This window comes from Pipistrellus kuhlii, unplaced genomic scaffold, assembly GCF_014108245.1.
Source record: "Pipistrellus kuhlii isolate mPipKuh1 unplaced genomic scaffold, mPipKuh1.p scaffold_m20_p_3, whole genome shotgun sequence".
Classification (NCBI taxonomy): domain Eukaryota; kingdom Metazoa; phylum Chordata; class Mammalia; order Chiroptera; family Vespertilionidae; genus Pipistrellus; species Pipistrellus kuhlii.
In genome coordinates, this window is record NW_023425529.1 from 47,927,075 (window position 1) to 47,947,066 (window position 19,992).

Sequence of the window (19,992 nt, forward strand, 5' to 3'; positions counted from 1 at the left end):
CTCTATCTCTCTCCCTTCCTTTCTGTACAAAATCAATGAAATATATTTTTAAAAAATCACTGTTAAAAAAATATATATATATTTAAACAAACAAAAAACAAACACACTTTACCCTGTAGCACTCACATTTAAATTGCACACCTTTGTTATTCTGTGACATACAAGTGCCCAACAGTTTAGAATGGATTTTACATTCCTGTGAGCTAGTCTTGCATTCAACACAGGACTTCACAGAGTTCATTTATTTTTCTATGAAAAAGGGATTTTGAGCTCTCTGAAAGCAACAGTAGACATTAAATTATCCTTTTTTAAAAATGTCTTAACTTTTATTTATTTTATTTTTTATATATATTTTATTGATTTTTTACAGAGAGGAAGAGAGAGGAATAGAGAGTTAGAAACATCGACGAGAGAGAATCAAGGATCAGCTGCCTCTTGCACACCCCCCACTGGGGATGTGCCCGCAACCAAGGTACATGCCCTTGACTGGAATTGAACCTGGGACCTTTCAGTCCGCAGGCTAACGCTCTATCCACTGAGCCAAACCGGTTTCGGCTTAAATTATTCCTCATCGCTCTAGCAGAGCAACACATGGGAACAGGCTGGTAATAATTGATGATGAAGCCCTAGCTGGTTTGCTCAGGTTCGATTCCGGTCAAGGGCACCTGCCTGTGCTGTGGGCTCGATCCCTGGTGGAGGGCGTGCAGGAGGCAGCCGATACATGATTCTCTCTCATCACTGATGTTTCTGTCTCTCATCGCTTCTCGGCCTTTTGGCTAAGATCAGTGTAGTATGTTTCTATCTCTCTCTCCCTCTCCTTTTGAAATCAATAAAAATATATTTTAAAAAATAATAATTGATGATGATTATGATGATGATGATGATGAAGATGAGACTGGAAAAGTAGAAGCTGACAGTAGCTGGAGAGGAGATGGATATGGGTGTTGGGACATGCTGACTTGGCTGTTGGGTATGAGGGACCTTCCAGGAAGGGCTAAGCTAGGATAAGGCCCAGAGGATGGGGAGGAGGGGACGATGTGGCCGGTGTGGCCTGAAATAGCTCTCGGTAACCTGAGGAATTGGCAGTCAGGAGTTGGGCTGGAGTCACGTGCCTGGTTCTGGCTCTGAAGTGGAGGTGAACAAGGAGGGTTGCCAGCCAGGTTCGTTGGGCAGCTGGAAGGAGGAGGAGGGGCGAGAAGAGTTATTTTTAATATTATTCGGAGCACAGAACGAGGATTTCCCAATAGGGAAAAAGGAATGCGATGTAGATAACACAGATACTCCCAGGCTGGAGGAGATGCTCAGGGCTGGGAAGAAGGAGGCCCGAACCGTGGCAGAGCCCTCTGATGCGGACAGTCCTGCTGGACTCAGCTCCTGGGTTCATGTCTGGATGAGTCTAGGCAGAGGCCTGCCTCTCTTCAGGACTGTTCTAATTTTTCTAACAAATGTTGATTGAAAACTCACCTTTGAGTACAGCACAATACTAACTGGTTTGGAGAAACTTAGAAGTAATGGTGTCTAGCAAAACCAGTTTGGCTCAATGGATAGAGCGTCGGCTTGGGGACTGAAAGGTCCCGGGTTCGATTCCGGTCAAGGGCATGTACCTTGGTTGCAGGCATATCCCCAGTAGGGGGTGTGCAAGAGGAAGCTGATCGATGACTCTCTCTCATCGATGTTTCTAACTCTATCTCTCTCCCTTCCTCTCTGTACAAAATCAATAAAATATATTTTTTTAAAAAAGAAGTAATGGTGTCTATTTTGCTGGAGCCTAAAACTTAGTAGAAGAACACACATGTACACATGGAACAACTAGTGAATACAGGATACATGCTACTTTTACATGACATTAGTATTGAGGGATGGGTTCAATCAGGAGGGTCTTCCTGGAGGAGATGTGTTTTGAGCCAGTATTTGAAGGAAGTTATCAATGCAGAACAAAGGAGAAGTGGCAGAAATGTGGCTGTTCCAAGTACAGGGAATTAACGAAGAAAAGTTTAAAAGACAGTAATTAGCTAATCTAATTAGTAGGGAACAACAAGCAGATTGACTTGGCAGGCCTATTGTACCTTGGGGACTGTGCAGCAAGGTACAATGTAACAAGGCACAGTATAACATTATGACCTCAATGTTAATGAGGTCACAGTCCAGTCCTGTATCCCCGTCAATCTCTGCCTCCTATCTGGCCAGATCCTTCCTTCTCACTTGAAGCAGCTGTCTCGCATGTGCAAACACTTAGTCAGAGGGTGTGGGACCAGACAAAGTGGGGTTGGAAATGTTGCAGGCAGTTAAACAGACAAGAGTAGAGCAAGGACAGGAGCCAGGCACAGAGGTTCACCAAGATGGAAAGCCCCAGGTGCCTAGCAACGGACAGCCAACTGCAGGGCGGGACCTGCACACTGGGTGACTTCCTCCTCTGCCATATAGCTCCCTGGCTTGCGTTTGGACCCCCTGACCTTCCCCCACTAAAGCTAACATCCGTGCCTCCGTTATATTTCAACCTTGCTAGTGGTTCTCAACCTGTGGGTTGTGACTGTAGAGCCTAAGACCATCCGAAAACACAGATATTTTCATTATGATTCATTAACAGTAGAAAATTATAGTTATGAAGTAGCAATGAAAATAACTTTATGGTTGGGGGTCACCACAACATGAGGACCTGTATTAAAGGGTTGCGGCATTGGGAAGGGTGAGAACCACTGGGCTAGAACTTGTTTCCAAAGCCCATATCTTCTAGGAATTCCTTCTTCTACCTCTGTAATTTACCCAGCAAATATTCTCTTACAGTTTGGGTCTGGATTCTGAATCCTTTCCTAGCCAGAACCCAAGTCCTGAGGTTGCTGAACTCAGGTTTGGTCTGACCCCATTGGTCAGACACCTGGTGCCAATTCCCACTGCCTACAACAGAGTCCCATGCCCACAGAGTGGGACTCCAGAATACCATCTCTGAACTGGAAGGAGGTTGGGGTGGAGGTAACAAGGGAAAAAGGAGATATGTTAGCAAAGAAAAAGAAATGAGATCACTCCCAAACTTGGGGCTTTATAAACACATATAAAATATGCCGAAGCCGGTTTGGCTCAGTGGTAGAGCGTTGGTCTGCGGACTGAAGGGTCCCAGGTTCGATTCCGGTCAAGGGCATGTACATTGGTTGCGGGCACATCCCCGGTGGGGGGTGTGCAGGAGGCAGCTGGTCGATGTTTCTCTGTCATCGACGTTTCTAGCTCTCTATCCCTCTCCCTTCCTCTCTGTAATAAATCAATAAAAATATATTTTAAAAAAATATGGATTAAAACACCTTCCTTACAAAATGTTAACTAAGCCAGGGTTCAAAGAGAGGAGTCCTGCTCAATGAACTCCATATAAAATGAGCTCAAACTTTAAATCAGTCCAGATTCCATGGGAAGCCCAAAATAAATGCCAACCTCAAGGACTGTGTGTGTGTGTGGGGGGGGGGGGGAGAAGGGGAGGGGGTTGGAAGCTTTAAATCTGGTTCCAGGCCTCTGTTTCTGGGCAAGATTTCTCTCCTCCACACGAATTAGACCTAAAAGGTAACGCAGCCTTTAATTATTTTACCTGCTCGCCACCTCACCCCACCCACGTAATACTCATAGAAAGATTTCCTAAATGTGAAGAGCTTGACTAAAGATTTAGAAAGAAAGCAGAGGAGGGGCTTGCAATGTAGTATAAATATCTTTAATTGTAACAGCAGGTGCCACCATTATTTTCTCATTGTTAATCCTCACCAGTGGATATTTTATTTTATTTTTTATTTATTTTATTTTTAAAAAATATATTTTATTGATTTTCTCACAGAGAGGAAGGAAGAGGGACAGAGCTAGAAACATCAATGAGAAACATCCATCAACTGCCTCCTAACACTCTCCACTGGGGATGTGCCCACAACCAAGGTACGTGCCCTTGACTGGAATCTAACCCGGGACCCTTCAGTCCGCAGGCGGATGTTCCATCCACAGAGCCAAACGAGTTTTGGTGGATATTTTATTTTTCTTTTCTTTTTTAAAATATATTTTATTGATTTTTCACAGAGAGGAAGGGAGAGAGATAGAGCTAGAAACGTCGATGAGAGAGAAACATTGACCAGCTGCCTCCTGCACAACCCCCACCGGGGATGTGCCCGCAACCAACGTACATGCCCTTGACCGGAATCGAACCCAGGACCCTTCAGTCCGCAAACCGACGCTCTATCACTGACCCAAACCGGTTTCGGCTGGATATTTTATTTTAATAATTTTATTGATTTTAGAGACGAAGGAAAAGGGTGAGAGAGAGAGAGAAACACCGGCTGCCTCCTGCACGGTCCCTATTGGGGACCGAGTCCGCAACCCCAGCATGTGCCCTGACAGGGAATGGAACCGTGACCTCCCGGCTCAGAGGTTAATGTTCAACACCCGCCCCCCCCCCCGCCCCCCCACCCCCCACCCCGCCAGCCGGCCGGTGCTCTCCCTGCTGTGTCATGAGCATTCCCCTGTATCCCGATGGAAGGCTGCACGGTGACCTTTCATCGCCTGGGTGCCTCCTGCCCAGGAGGTCTCACTTGTCATCAAATGCGTATTTTTTCCGGACAAGGATGGCTCTCTCCCCTAGAAGTAAGCCTGATTCTTTCCACCTCGACTTCATTGACTAAATACTAAAGGAGGAAACTATGTAAACACTTTGCCCAGCGCTTGGAACATTCATTTCCTTTCTCCGAGGTTTTAAGCGCAGTCCCAAGAATGGCAGCGACTGCAAGGATGAACAGAATTATGGAATTAACTCCACACAAGGTGGCGGGTGATAAAGGCTCTAGGAGATCAGCGGGGATGTGCTGTCGTCACACCCACGAGCTCCTCGCGGTGCTCCGGTGCAGGGGGGCGGGGTCCCGCAGACCAGCCCGGGCTTCGGACTCGCACGCCCGGTGCAGCCCGCCAGCGGCGCGGAACTACAACTCCCGACAGGCCGCGCGGCCGCCGCTTCCTCCCTCTCCGGCCCGAGCCATGGCAACCGCGTGACGTGAGGGTGCAGGGAGCTGCGGGAGCAGCGGTCGCGGCTTCAGTGCTAGCTCGCCCCGCGGCCCGGGCGGGAGCAAGGCGAGAGGAGCCGCTGCCCCGCTGCCCGCGCCACCGCCGCGCTCCCGGAACCCGCGGGGCGCCCGCTCCCCGCTCCCCCGCAGCCAAGCGGGCGCGGCGGCGGCTGTCAGAGCCCGGGGCCAGGGAGGGTCGCGTGCATGGCCTCGGCGGGCGCGCGGCGGCTCCCGGTCGGGACGCGCGCCGCGGCCCGGCGCTGCTGCGGCCTCCCGCTGCGCCCGGCCCCGCCCCCGGGCCCTCCGCGACCTCCGGGACCAATGAGGTGAGCGGGCGGCGCGGCGGCCGCGCGGGGGTGAGGGGGTCGCTCGGGACCCCCGAAGTTCCGCGGCGGAGGACGGCAACCCCGGGATGCTGGCGCGGCGCGCGGAGGGGGGCAGCGGCCACGCCCTGGGGTTCAGGGGTGAAGCTTTGGGAAGCACGTTTGCAAGTGATTCCGCAGGAGAAGCCTCCGGGGTGGGTGCCCCGACCTGTTCTGGCCCCTCGCGGGGTCTGGGCGCGCCGGTGCCCGCTGCTGCCAGGGGCTGGGAGCCGGGGAAGTTCCGCCGCTCCCCGCAGCAGCGCTGCTGGCGGGCAGAGGCGGCCGGCGGTTCGCACGCAGCCCGCTGCCTCCAGGCTCCTCCCGCGGCTCTGTCCTCGGCCGCCCTCGACCTTTTGCACTCGTGACTGTCTGGCTGGGGAGCCTGGCGGGCTGCAGCAGGTGCTGGGGGAAAAGTTGACTGGACGACCTTCCTCTGGGATGTGCCCTCTCCTCTCCCTCTTCCCCCGGGAATGGTTGAACACCAAAGAAACCTGACAGTTTGTCTCTCCTTTTCCTTTCGGGCTTAGATTTCTGATTTCCTGCAGCCTCCTCTTACCCAGGACTGCCCATGCCCAGGTCTTGGCGGCTGAGGGCGGCTTGCCTCCCAGCCGTTCCTTCATGGGCTTTGCTGCCTCCTTCACCAACAAGAGGAAGGCTTACTCCGAGCGTAGGATCATGGGGTGAGCATCCTCCCCTGGCCAGCATTCCTCCACATTCCCCTCCCCTCCAAGCAAGGAACCATGTCCAGGTTAGAATGTCAGGGTGGCAAGAGTCGTCCCTGTCTATCCCTGATCCTTTAGCCTCTCCTGCCAGCCTTCCAGCCTAATCCTCCCCCCTTCTTCTTGATTGTCCTGCATGGACGTTATGTGAACTGTGCCTAGAATTGGACAGTATCCTAAGACAACGGGATTATTTCTCTGTCGACCTGAGTTTATGTGTTCTGAGCACAATATAAAATAGCTAACACTTAACTGAGCCCTTGCTACTACTAACAGTTAGGCTGCTTAGGTGTTTTACATAGATTTTTCTCACTTGATCCTTTCAATAAACCTGAGTTAGGTACTGTTATTACCTATGATTTGCAGTTGAGAAAGTTGAAGCACAGATAATATACCTAGGGGCTACATTAAGTTGTAGAGCTGGGATTTGAGTCCTAAGGTAACATTCACATCATAAAAATGTGTGCACTTGCTTTTGGGAGGTCATCCATTCAGGCTTAGTTGGGATCTCTAGTTCCTGAATGTGCATGGCTAGTGGGCAGAGGCAGTGGGGGGAGTGCACCTCGGGCAAGGAGAAGCCCGAACCAGCGGGCAGTTCCTTGGCCTTTCTGGTTCCTTTCCCCAGGTACTCCATGCAGGAGATGTTCGAGGTGGTGTCTAACGTCCAGGAGTACTGCGAGTTTGTGCCGTGGTGTAAGAAGTCTTTGGTGGTGTCTAGCCGTAAAGGTCACCTGAAGGCCCAGTTGGAGGTTGGCTTTCCACCTGTCATGGAACGTTATACCTCTGCTGTTTCCACGGTCAAACCTCACATGGTCAAGGTGAGGTCTGTCTGGGACAGATTGATCAGGCAATTTTTTTTTGTGTTCTCTTTTTTACATTCAAGAGTTATTTTGGCCTCTCTTGTAATAATTGTATCTCTGTGTCTCAAATGCTTCCCTAAGATTAGAAGGAAAATGACTTTCAATTCCTTCTTATAGCCTCGTATACTTATTGTAGATTTTAGTCCATCGTATGATGTTTAACTACCTGACTGCCCTATTCTAGGCTGTTTGCACTGATGGCAAGCTCTTCAATCACTTAGAGACCATTTGGCGATTCAGCCCCGGTATTCCTGCCTACCCCCGAACTTGCACTGTGGACTTTTCGGTGAGTCGGGAGCCTGTGTGACACAGGGATACATCTGGGTATGGGGCCAGAGCTGAGGTACTGACAGTTATTTTTAAAAAACTTTTGATTTTTTGGAGAGAGACACCAATTTGTTGTTCCACTTATGTATGCATCCATTGATTGCTTGTATGTGCCTTGACCAGGTGGAGATCGAACATATTGGGACAGGCTTTAACCAATTGAGCTACGTGGCCAGGGCTACGTGACCGTTTTTTTTTAAATGTATTTTTTATTGATTTCAGAGAGAAAGGAAGTGGGAGAGAGAAACAGTGATGACAATCACTGGCCACCTCCTGCATACCCCTACAATCTGGACAGATGCCCTGAACGGGAATGGAACCGTGACCTCCTGGTTCATAAGTGGATGCTCAGCCACTGAGCTACGCCGGCTGGGCATGACAGTCACTCTTTAGGCATAGCTAGCACTTGGGACTTCCCAAGTCAATGACACTTTCCACAGATGTGACCTTTCATCAAACTTGGAACACTGTGCTCAGTGCTACGTTAGGGCATGTGAGGGGCTCTGAGGAACTGGTGGGGGAGGGAAGGAAAGGCGCTGAATGAGTATCCTTGCATTTGGCCAGCGACTATCCAACATGATCTTGAAGTTTCTGTCTCTTACCCATTCCCAGATTTCCTTTGAATTTCGTTCTCTGCTGCACTCCCAGCTGGCCTCCATGTTTTTTGATGAGGTTGTCAAAAAGAATGTTGCTGCCTTCGAGCGCCGGGCAGCCACCAAGTTTGGTCCAGAAACAGCCATACCCCGTGAACTGATGTTCCATGAGGTGCACCACAGCTGAGGCAATCTTTTATTCTCCCTCTCCACCCAATTCTTTTATTTATTTCAGTTGACTCCTGCCCCAGTCTGAGATCTCAGTTCTCCAGAAGGCGGGCTCTAAGCTGGCTGGAATGCTGGGGGAAAGAAAAGGCAGGGGTGTGGAAGGGACACATGCTAAGAAATGGTCAGGCTCAACCTGAGCCCTGTAAGCATGATGCCTGCAGCCTTCTCACATTGTAATTAGGACTGTGTGGTTATCCCTGAGCCCTGTCAAGGTACCTGTGTCTGATCAGGGGAAATAGCAACTTTCCTTAAGGACTGAATAAATGGAGCTTTTCCTCTACACAGAGGAACTGGATGGTCAATTACTTTTGCTTGCTTGGAATGCCTCAGGGGATGCTTGAGCTCTGGCCGCAGCTTAAAATCACGTCACCTCACTTCTAAGAATATTTCCATGCTAGTGGAGAGCCGGGGGCTTTCTTATCAGTGCCACGGGGTGAGGGGAAAAAAAAAAAAAAGCACCGAACAGAGTTATACTCTTGGGATGTACCGTATTCTTCCACTTGGCCTGAGTTTTTATAAAATTTCAATAAATTAATTATGACAATGTGAATTTGGCTTTTTAAATTATTTTATTTATTGACTTGAGAGAGACAGACATTGATTTGTTACTACACCCATTTATGGATTTATTGGTTGTTTCCTGTACGTGCCCTTGACCGGAGATGCAACCTGCAACTCTAACCAACTAAGCTACCTTGCCAGGGCTTGGCTTTTTGGTATTGTTTCTGGAGAGAATAATGTAGGTATAGCAGAGTAGAAGTCAGTCATGGCTTCCTTCCTAGGGGAGTGAAGGTGCAAGGCCTCTCGAACACAGTGTCCTTGCTAACTATAGTAGTACATTCTACAAGCCAGGACCTAGTACCCGCTCCCTTGCCTATTAATAGACTTTTTCAGAAGGTCAGTGGCAGCAGGAGTCTCTGGATAGAACGACCTGTCTCAGACCTCCCACATAACTGATGCCCTCAGGACCACCCTTTTATGGGAGGCGGCAAGAACAGGCATCCCATGAAGTACCAGAGCACTCCATGGCTCACACCGAGCCAGCCGTCCCATTCCCATTTGTCCTTTCACCCAGTGGGCTGGGCCGGTGTCCTTGAATTCGTCACATCGGCAGTTGTGACGAATTCTCTGCAATCAGCTTTGTCTCAGCTATAGTTCTTGAGTGTTCTACCTTACAACAAAATTAGGAAAGATGGCGGCTAAAGGTCAAGGACTTCTAACCTTGAGAAAGGACAGAAATCTCCGTTGGAAATCTCATTGAGAGCCTGCCTTCAGATTAGGATAAAGAAATGTCAAACCTAATCTAAAAATAAAGGGATCTACATGATAACCTATAACCCAGTTAAGTCCAGGATCTTGCCAGCCAGATTTCTTTTCTTAATTTTAAAAAATATATATATTTTATTGATTTTGTACAGAGAAGAAGGGAGAGAGATAGTTAGAAACATCGATGAGAGAGAGTCATCGATCAGCTGCCTCTTGCACACCCCCTACTGGGGATATGCCCGCAACCAAGGTACATGCCCTTGACTGGAATCGAACCCGGGACCTTTCAGTCCCCAAGCCGACGCTCTATCCATTGAGCTAAACCAGTTTCGGCGCCAGCCAGATTTCTTACCTCATAATAGATTCTTCCAGGACTTCAATAAGAGCAGGCTCAAGCATTGTTAATAAAAACATTTATTTTGCATTTTATACAGAACAACCTGAAGTCTGCATCATGACTTGACAAGTTACCCAGGGGTTTACAGACAGTGTCCATCTGAACAGCGTGGTTCTGGGGATTGGGGATCCACACACACACAGGCAGGAGTTGTGAGGGAGTAAGGAGGCACAGCAGGAGTGTATTTCAATCCTTTCTTAAAGAAAAGGCAGTAGAGCATTCTGAGTCACTGAAAACCTGTGCAGATGGGGCTTCTAAAACCAACACTATACTGTGAGCTCTTAGGGGGGCAGGCAGGTAAGGACCTCGATAAATAAGGGACACTTCCTGTGGTGGGGGATGGGGAGGACGCTTGCCGTTCTTTTAATGCCCTCAGCCCTGGGACCTGGTATTCAAAGGAGACTGTGTCCAAACGTAAGTCATTTTCCTGCTCAGAAAAAGGTGCCAGTATCCCTGGGATCGAGACCATGAAGATAGCATGCTGTCATTCCTATATCCCTAGTCCATGGCCCACAGCACACTAAAGTAAGGGAGAGGTCAGAGGGTAATGGCTAAAAAACTCAGATCATTGTAAGCACTGATAAAGCCAAATAACTGGGCAAGACCCTGTATCAGACTGGTCTCTACAATCCGCAGAAAGGTCTCTAGTCGGGAGGGACATGGAGGGGAAGGCCCAGAGCACCCTCCGCTGGAGGTGCATGCAGCACATACAGAAAATCTCAAAGGAGGTATTCAAGTAGTGGAGAACAGAACACTCCCAGATCCTAATTTTTATGGGATAAGTTTAAAAAGAAAGAAACATCAAACACTGGGTACCAGGAACAACAAACGCCACGGAGTTTATGACCATGGCCTTTATGGTCACCTGGTAATGTTAAAAATAAAATAAAAAAATTACCCAAAGCATGTCCAGCTAACTAACAGGTTTTGCCAGGCACATGGGAGAGGGCAACAGGGCTTAGTACAGCTGATAATCCAACATGATTCTTATGGAAACAAGGGACAGAGTCCTGGTGTGCTGGCCTGCTGAGGACGGCAGAACAACTGGCTGCAGGTTCTCTGCAGTCAGCTTTGACCCAGAGAAAGAGGAGCGATTCTCACTCTACAGAGATGGTGTGGGGCCAGACCTAACCCATCCCCCATGCTTTAGTCCTGCTCATCCTACAGTTGATGGGCAACTCATACTAATCAGGGGAAAGGAGTTGGTTAGGGAAAGAGGGGTCACTTTTCATTTTTTTAAAGCCTTAATTTATATTTAACCTCAAACTTATTACCAGTGCCTCAGATACAACTTAAGTCTTTACAAGCCCCCTGAAACAAAAGTATGCTTTTTTTTAAGCTCCCTCACTTCTGGTAGTTAGTTTCCCCATCTCCAAACGTTTTACCCTGACTTAGTGTCCACAAACTTCATCAGACCATCCGTGCTCATGGACTTGGGCCTCTCGAGAGGGAAGCCGAGGGCTCGGCTCCAGATGAGCTGTGCCAGGACACCCAATGCTCGCGACACCCCAAACAGCACGGTGTAGTAGTTCATCTCCGTCATGCCGTAGTACTGTGGGGAGAAGAGAAGTGTTTTGTTAAAGGCCCAGAGGCAGGGGCAGGATTATAGAAACCTTAACCTCGTCAGCCTTAAATAGAAATACTGGGAAAAGGATAGCAATTGTGATTCTGAAAAGAGGGCACCCTCTCCTCCTGCCCACACCTCCCCAACCAGAGGCCACTTGGTAAAAAAGGTCAGGAAAGATACGAGTCCTGCTGAGAGGGAACCGATTCTGTGCATGGCAGAGAACAGTGGTGTTTGGTGCAAACTAAAGGGAAAGCAGGAAGAGAGGACTCACCTGGAGCAGCACCCCACTGTGAGCATCTACATTGGGCCAAGGGTTCTTGGCCTTGCCCTGCTCCAAGAGGATATTGGGCACAATCTTGTACAGCTGAGCAACCAGCTTAAACATGGGGTCATTGGGCAGGTGTTTCAGAGCAAATTCTCGCTGACACGTATATCGTGGATCAGTCTTTCTCAGTACTGCATGGCCATAGCCCGGGACAACCTATAAAGAGTGAGGGGGAGAAAAGCCAGTTACATTCTCTGGTGGGAATTCTGTCTCTTCTAGATTCTTCAGGATAGATAATGGGAGGGGGGAGCTCCTTCTGTAAGGACCACTTCTCACGCTTACCCGCCCTGAGTTGAGTGTGTTCCAGATGTACTCTCGTAACTTCTCATCTGAAACCTCTTTGCCAACTTCCTTCTGAAGATTTGTCAGCCAGACAAGCACTTCCTATAGATAAGGTTTGGGGTATAAGAGTGTTAATACATACGCTAAGGAAAACGCTAATATCAGCAACAAAAGCATGGGATGAAGAAAAACATGGAACAGGAAAAGAATAGTTTTACCTGATTTGCCAGTCCATGTAGGGGCCCTGCCAGCCCATTCATAGCTGCTGCAAAGGACAGGTAGGGATCTGAAAGGGCACTGCCAACTAAGTGGCTGGTATGGGCACTTACATTGCCACCTTCATGGTCACTGTGGAGAAATAGGGAGAGTCAAGGCCAAGAAAAGGGAAAGAAAAGGGTCAGATTATGGAAACACAGACCTTGTTCTCTTATTTGTCATATACTAGCCTAGTTATGGGCGTACACCAGCCTGTAGCCAGCCAGTCAGTCAGTTAGTTATTCATAAGCTCTTGTAAAGATGTCCCAAGCTCATTACCCGCCTTTGTTTACTGGTTGATGAAGCCTGTGTGCCAAGCTCCCTGGCTCTCACACTCCAGCTTTAATAAGCAATGGCCAGAAGAGGGAGCTCCTGGAAAGCTAGAGAGAAACCTAATGTGAGCAGCTAGAAGCACCACCTTGTTCTTGATGTGATTGTAATTCCCCTTAACCTTCTTTACTAGATCCCTTTCTTGCCTTGTATCATCCCTTAGTTTTGACATATGTGTACCCCTTCTATAATTTTCGTAAGCTGAGTACCCCTCATACTCATGAGAACGTAGAATTAGGTGCAGCTAAGCACGGTGCAGTGCATATCCCCAAAAACTCTTCCCATATCCCTGGGGGGACGCGTACCACACTTTGGGAAACACCGTGTTTCCCATCACCGTGCTGCCTATTGCCTATTCCCAGATGAGGAGACTTTTAAGGAGCTTTTTTTAAAATTTCCCACCAATCCAGGCTATGGTTGCTGGGTCCAGCTCACCTGTGAATGGTGAGGTACAAGCGCATGAGCTCAGTAAACTGAGCATCAGTATAGCCTAGCATGTTGGTGAAATTGTGGGACCAGTCCAGCTTAGAGTCAATGGCCCCAATACTGCTGCCCTCCCGGTACAGATTCCGGTAGATCTTTGCAGCAACACAAGGCAGCTTTGCGATCAGATCCATACAATCTTCGTAAATCAACTGAAGGGGAGAAGAGGAAAATGGAGAAGAAAAAAAAATTATCAACAAAGAATTAAGCAGGAATGCTATTTGTCCTCCACATATCTGGATTGATGGTTACACACTGAGTGATTATGTACGGAGTATAACAACAACAACAACAACAACAACAACATTTACCTGAATAACTACGACCTAGGCACTGCACTAGGTTATTTACTCATACTACTCCAGACACATTAAAATAGCGGTCGCCCACCAGTGGTCAGCGAGGTCCAAAAGGTTGTCAACTGCTACATTAAAACATTACTCCCAATTTTTACAATTCTACCATGTATATAATGACCTCCATTTTACAGATGAGGGAACTGAAGCTCAGAGCATTCAGTTAAATGCCAGTCATATTGTGAAGCCATATATTGTATATTTAATCATGTTCTTTCCCTCTATGACTTTGCCCTCAATGAATGTGCTAAGAAACCAGATTTTATCTTTTATATATATATATATATATATATATATATATATATATATAAACATATATTTTATTGATTTTTACAGAGAGGAAGAGAGAGGGATAGAGAGTTGGAAACATCGATGAGAGAGAATCACCGATCAGCTGCCTCTTGCACACCCCCTACTGGGATGTGCCCGCAGCCGAGGAACATGCCCTTGACCGGAATCAAACCCGGGACCTTTCAGTCCCCAGGCTGACGCTCTATCCACTGAGCCAAACAGGTTTCGGCTTAAATATATTTTTATTAATTTCAGAGAGGAAGGGAGAAGAGAGAGAGAGAGAGAGAGAGATAGAAATGTCAATAATGAGAAAGAAGCATTAATCAGCTACCTCCCCTACTGGGGATTGAGCCTGCAACCTGGACATGTGCCCTTGACCAGAATCGAACCAGAGACCCTTTAGTCCACAGGCTGATGCTCTATCTATCCACTGAGCCAAAGGCAAAACTAGGTTTTAATAATTAATTTTATATTCCCTCTTGCAAAGAAAATTCATCATAGATGCCAAAGGTCAAAAATTGGTATTCAACTGTTAAGAGCAAAGGCTTCCGTTTTTTGTTTTTATTTGTTTTAAAGAATAGTTTATTGATTTTTAGAGAGAGAGGAAGGGTGAGGGAAAAAAGAGAAGAGAAACATTGAAGGCACATGATTGGCTGCCTCCTGCGTGCCCCTTACTGGAATCCACCCCTACGTATACTATGTTTTCCCCCCTATATACACATACCTATGAATTTAATTTATAGATTAGTGACAGTAAGAGATTGATAACTAATAAAATAAAACAATTATAATAATATACTGTTGCCAAAACCGGTATGGCTCAGTGGATAGAGCATCGGCCTGCGGACTGAAAGGTCCCAGGTTTGATTCCTGGTTGCGGGCACATCCCCAGTAGGGGGTGTGCAAGAGGCAGCTTATCAATGGTTCTCTCTCATCTATGTTTCTTACTCTCCTATCCCTCCCTCTCTCTTTAAAAAATCAATAAAAAATATTTTAAAAAATAATATACTGTAATAAAAGTTATGTGAATGTGGTCTGTCTCTCAAAATATTTTATTGTGTCATACTCACCTTCTCATTCAAATGAAGTACGTTATAGTTTCTGTTTAGAATATCCAAATTGCCAGCATCACTACTCTTTATGTTTTGGGATCATTATTAAGTAAAATGAAGATTACTGTGATATTTCGACTGTGGATCTGATAACTCAGCCAGGGAAGTGACTAACAATGTAGATTCATAAACTGGACAAAGGGAAGATTCACATACCAATGGATGCAGCAGGATAATGTGACCTTTAAAACATGAACTGTCAATTTTCTGGAATTTTCCATTTAATATTTTGGGACCACGGTTAACCCTAAGTCATGGAAAGTGAAACCAGGGACAGGTGCTGTATAGTTTAATTGGTTGTTTTTGAAAGGCAGTGTTGAACTTTTTGTTGCATTTCGGCAATCTTCTTACAGAAAGCTGTTTCTCTTTGGGATCGGGACCTTATCTCTAAGCATATTAATAGGCTAGCTACATAGTTTGTCTTTGTAGTGAGGGATATAGGTTTCTTTAAAAAAAAATTTTAGTTTTTCTTGATTTTAGAGTGGAAGGGTGAGGTAGGAGGGAGGGAGGGAGGAAGGGACTGAAAGAGGGAAGGAGGGAAGGAGAGAGAGAGAAAGAGAGAGAGAGAGAAACATTGTGAGAGAGAAATATCGATTAGTTACCTCCCCAAAGTGCCTCAAACCCATACAACACAGGCATGTGCCCTTGACTGGGACTCGAACTGGCAACCTCCTGGTGCACAGGATGACATCCAACCAACTGAGCCACACTGGCCAGGGCAAGGCTTCCAGTTTTTAAGCACTTACTGTGGCAGGTACTGTGTTAAGATACGTTATTTGCACTTTTTTATTTTCTTACAGTAATCCTGTAAGGTAACATATCCCTCATTTTACAAATAAGGAAATTAGGGCTTGGCCAGGTTGAGTAACTTATGCAAGATTACCCATGTAGCTAACAAGCATCATTTAGCTTAAACAGTTAACTCATGGCCACTTTTGTTTCACCTATACCAGTGGTCGGCAAACTCATTAGTCAACAGAGCCAAATATCAACAATACAACAATTGAAATTTCTTTTGAGAGCCAAATTTTTAAAACTTCTAATGCCACTTCTTCAAAATAGACTTGCCCAGGCCGTGGTATTTTGTGAAAGAGCCACACTCAAGGGGCCAAAGAGCCGCATGTGGCTCGAGAGCCGCAGTTTGCAGATCACAGACCTATACTACCCCCTCTCACTTCTCAAATTATTTTGAGTCAAACACGAGACATTATGTATGTATTTCAATATGTAAATATTTAAGCATGTATATCTAAAAGATAAAGATACTTCATAAACCCAAATCACAAAACCATTATCCTACTGAAAAGAATTTAATGTCCTATCACTAAATATCTTCTCAGGCGTCGGCTTGGGGACTGAAGGGTCCCGGGTTCGATTCCGGTCAAGGGCATATACCTTGGTTGCGGGCATATCCCCAGTAGGGGGTGTGCAAGAGGCAGCTGGTCAATGACTCTAACTCTCTATCTCTATGTTTCTAACTCTCTCTCTCTCTCCCTTCCTCTCTGTATAAAAATCAATAAAATAAAAAAATAAATATCTTCTCAGTATTCAATTTAAGTTCCCTCTTACACTCTCCTTTATTTTCACTTTTTATTGAATTTATTGGGTTGACACTGGTTAACAACATTATACAGGTTTCAGGCGCACAAATCCACAACACATCATCTGTACACTGTACTGTGTGTTTACCACCACAAGTCTCTTTTTAAAAACATACTTTTATTGATTTCAGAGAGAAAGGGAGAGGGAGAGGGAAATAGAAACATCAATGATGAGAGAGAATCACCGATCAGGGAATCGAGCCTGTAACCCACGCATGTGCCCTGCCCAAGAATCAACCCATAGATCAATGTTCAACCACTGAGCTACACCGGCTGGGCCCAAGTCTGTCTCTCTCTCTTTTTTAAAACTATATTTTATTTATTTCTTACAGAGAGGAAGGGAAAGAGATAGTCAGAAATGTCGATGAGAGAGAATCATCGACCAGCTGCCTCCTGCACACACCCCCAGTGGGGATGTGCCAGCAACCAATGTACATGCCCTTGACCGGAATCGAACCTGGGACCTTTCAGTCCGCAGGCCAACACTTTATCCACTGAGCCAAACTGGTTTCGGCCCAAGTCTCTTTTTATTTGTGGGAAATCAGATAATTTCTTCTGAAGAATTTCCCCAGAGTTTGCTGGCTATACCCCTGTGATGTTTCCCTGTCAACTATATTTCCTACAAACTGAAAGTTAGATCTAGAGGCTGGCGCAGATTCAGTTTCAATTTTTTTTAAGCAAGACTACTGGATAATTTTGTTGTGTTCATTTGTTAAGAGAAACAAATCTGGTTGCCTCTCTTTTTCTGATGTTAAGAGCTTGCTCAATTTTTAGGGCTCAATTTTATTTTCTCAAAAGGTTTTTAAGTTCCTATAGGGAAGGAACAGGGCTTTATTTTTATTAATAATATAAAAATGTATTAATTGAATTGAGAGAGGGAGAGAAACATCGATTTGTTTTTATTTATGCATTAATTGGTTGATTCTTGTATGTAACCTTCCCTGTGATCAAACCCACAACTTTGGTTTATCTGACGATGTTCTAACCAGCTGCTTTTATCCACAATTTCACATACACAGAAAGCATAGAATAAATACTTGCTGATTGATATTACATAGTGCTATCCCATCAAGCTAACTGGTTAAAAGCTCCTACAAGAAGTCATGAAGGCCTGACCAGTGTGGCTCAATGGTTGGGCACTGACCCAGGAACCAAGAAGTCACTGGTTTGACTCCTGGTCAGGGCACAGGCCTGGGTTGTGGCTCAATCCCCAGTATGGGGAGTGTAGGAGGCAGCCTATTGATAATGTTTCTCTCTCAGCAATGTTTATCTCTCTCTAATTCTCTCTCTTCCTCTCCCTAGAAATTAATAAAAACATATATTTTTTTTAAAAAAAGTCATGAAATTTCATTAGTTCTGTTGGAACTAAGTAAAATTGATAACCAGCTTAAATAAATTAATCCCTATGAAGTCATCTATGCTCATTCAGTGAATTTTGTCAATGCCACCAGAATTCAGTGAGAATACTGCCAAAATAAAGGCTATTAAAAATATATATATGATAATCATACTATTAACTATAACTCTTTGCAGATTTACATCTCCCAAGGAAGGTAGGTTACTTCCAAAGCCTGCTCAAGGATAGGCAGTTCTAAAGGACTAGATTCACTAGCAGAATGACAAGAACAGGATCTCAGGCTAGGCAAACTGGTATCTGTGAAGTATATACTAACTTTCAAAATCATCTGGAATGTATGAATGGCCACATCATAAAGATACTACAAAAATGAGATTGTTTCAACTTCTACCAGGGAGGATGAAGTTTATAAAGCATCAAGTATCAGACCAGCTATAACAATGTGGGATCCTTACCCTGTTTATAGTGGTCAACGCTGTACAGTTAAAGAGAAATTAAAAACAAAAATAAAACAACAATAAGATTGGAGTGCTATTTTAGCTTGTACCAACTCATTATCTACAAAGACTTGGGAATAAAAGACAGTAAAACACACCACCATCACAACTGTCTGGAATAAAGGTAACAAAATTGACCGTAACTGTCATTGAGAGCTCCTGTCTCTAATGCTGGTAAAATTCTGGCTAAATACTTAACTTCAATCATGAAGAAGACACAGAAGAAGAAAAGCTAGTATTAATAGTCAAGAGAGTTAAGAGTAGAGCAAACTCAAATGTGAATCTTCTCTCTACTTAATCTTTCTAACCCTCAGATTTCCCAATCAGCAAACTGGGAAGAACAACATCTGCACCTCATCAGGTTGTGCTGAGGATTAAACTGGATGATGAATATAAAGCACATAAGTATATTTGGCGTGTTTTCAAGAGCTGCTACTAGGTGTTCGGATTATTTTATTATAAACAAAACTTGATCTGGCCGAAACCGGTTTGGCTCAGTGGATAGAGCGTCGGTCTGGGGACTGAAAGGTCCCGGGTTTGATTCCGGTCAAGGGCATGTACATTGGTTGCGGGCACATCCCCAGTGGGGGGTGTGCAGGAGGCAGCTGGTCTATGTTTCTCTCTCATCGATGTTTCTAGCTCTCTATCCCTCTCCCTTCCTCTCTGTAAAAAAATCAATAAAATATTAAAAAAACAAACAAACAAAAAAAAAACTTGATCTGCCAGCTACTTCCCAAACTTTACTCAACATTTACTTAAGGCTGCTTCACAATTAAACATCTGGGTTGCATCATAGCAATCTCCTGGTCTTGAGTGAAGTTAAGCCAAATAGAAAGAGTCCTAACTCTTTCAACTCAAGAGGTTACACTATCTAAAGTCATATGAACTGTGATGGAAAAAATATTGGAGGCAGATCATTCTTTTAAAAAAATATTTGTATTAATTTCAGAGAAGAAGGGAGAGGAAAAGAGAGATCGAAACATCAATGATGAGAGGGAATCATTGATTGGCTGCCTTCTACACACTCCCTAACTGGGGATTGAGCCCATAACCTGGGCATGCACTCTTGACCAGAATCGAACCCAGGACCCTCCAGTCCACAGGCCAATGCTCTATTCACTGAGCCAAACAAGCTAGGGCAGATCATTCTCTTGAGATACGTTAAAAAAAACACCAAGATGAACTGGTGACCCCAATAAAGACTCAGATCACATATAAACTTAATATACATTTTTACACAGAAATAACCAGCTGTATGCTATAATGTAATTCTTTTTAAACTGTCTATGGTTAAATTAACCAGAAAACTGATTTGAAATAGCATGTCTTACCTTTACTAACTAGTAAGAGTTACAAGATGTGCCCTTCTTTTTTGAAGAAGAAAAAAAAAAAAAAGATGTAGAAGCAAAAAGAGCATCAAGCACCACTAAACTAAAGCACCAAAACTCAGTGCTCATTTTTGTGTAGTGTGAACTTATTAGACACACATCCGAAGGCTGACAAATGCATCCGTTACAATTTGTACTCTCCAGAAGATCGGCAAAGTCCTGACATGCATGTTTACTACAGGAGAACCACACTTGGATGACAACTCACAAACAGATGGTGGCAGAACAATCACACTAATAGCTATGCTGAAATGGAGGCAACAGCAAGCAGAGGAGCACAGTTTAGTGACTCAACAGAGAACAGTGTGGAGCGATGCAGCATGTTTGGATGCCTGGGCTGTCTTGTGGGCATCCATTAAAAAGTATAAAGAAGCTGTT

At 45.4% G+C, this 19,992-nt stretch overlaps 2 protein-coding genes across 3 annotated transcripts in view; one reads left to right on the forward strand and one right to left on the reverse strand.

The window, feature by feature from the left end:
- Positions 1-4,949: 4,949 nt before the first annotated feature.
- COQ10A (coenzyme Q10A) lies at positions 4,950-8,657 on the forward strand. Of its 2 annotated transcripts, none has more exons than XM_045588079.1 (5): positions 4,950-5,344; positions 5,908-6,060; positions 6,725-6,917; positions 7,144-7,245; positions 7,509-7,963. In XM_045588079.1, the coding sequence occupies exons 1-5, from the start codon at positions 5,223-5,225 to the stop codon at positions 7,677-7,679; spliced, it is 741 nt and encodes a 246-aa protein (XP_045444035.1). In that variant the 5' UTR covers positions 4,950-5,222; the 3' UTR covers positions 7,680-7,963. The 2 variants fall into 2 exon arrangements, with proteins under 2 accessions (XP_045444035.1, XP_036311236.1); XM_036455343.2 differs by having other exon boundaries at positions 4,973-5,344; positions 7,899-8,657.
- A 1,112-nt stretch (positions 8,658-9,769) lies between these two features.
- CS (citrate synthase) overlaps positions 9,770-19,992 on the reverse strand; it is a 36,283-nt gene continuing 26,060 nt past the window's right edge. The window contains exons 7-11 of the mRNA XM_036455342.2: positions 12,965-13,164; positions 12,163-12,292; positions 11,945-12,046; positions 11,609-11,818; positions 9,770-11,322 (exon numbers count right to left, since the gene is read on the reverse strand). Of these exons, the coding sequence (XP_036311235.1) occupies positions 11,152-11,322; positions 11,609-11,818; positions 11,945-12,046; positions 12,163-12,292; positions 12,965-13,164 (813 nt within the window). The 3' untranslated portion in view covers positions 9,770-11,151. The remainder of the gene's footprint in view (positions 11,323-11,608; positions 11,819-11,944; positions 12,047-12,162; positions 12,293-12,964; positions 13,165-19,992) is intronic.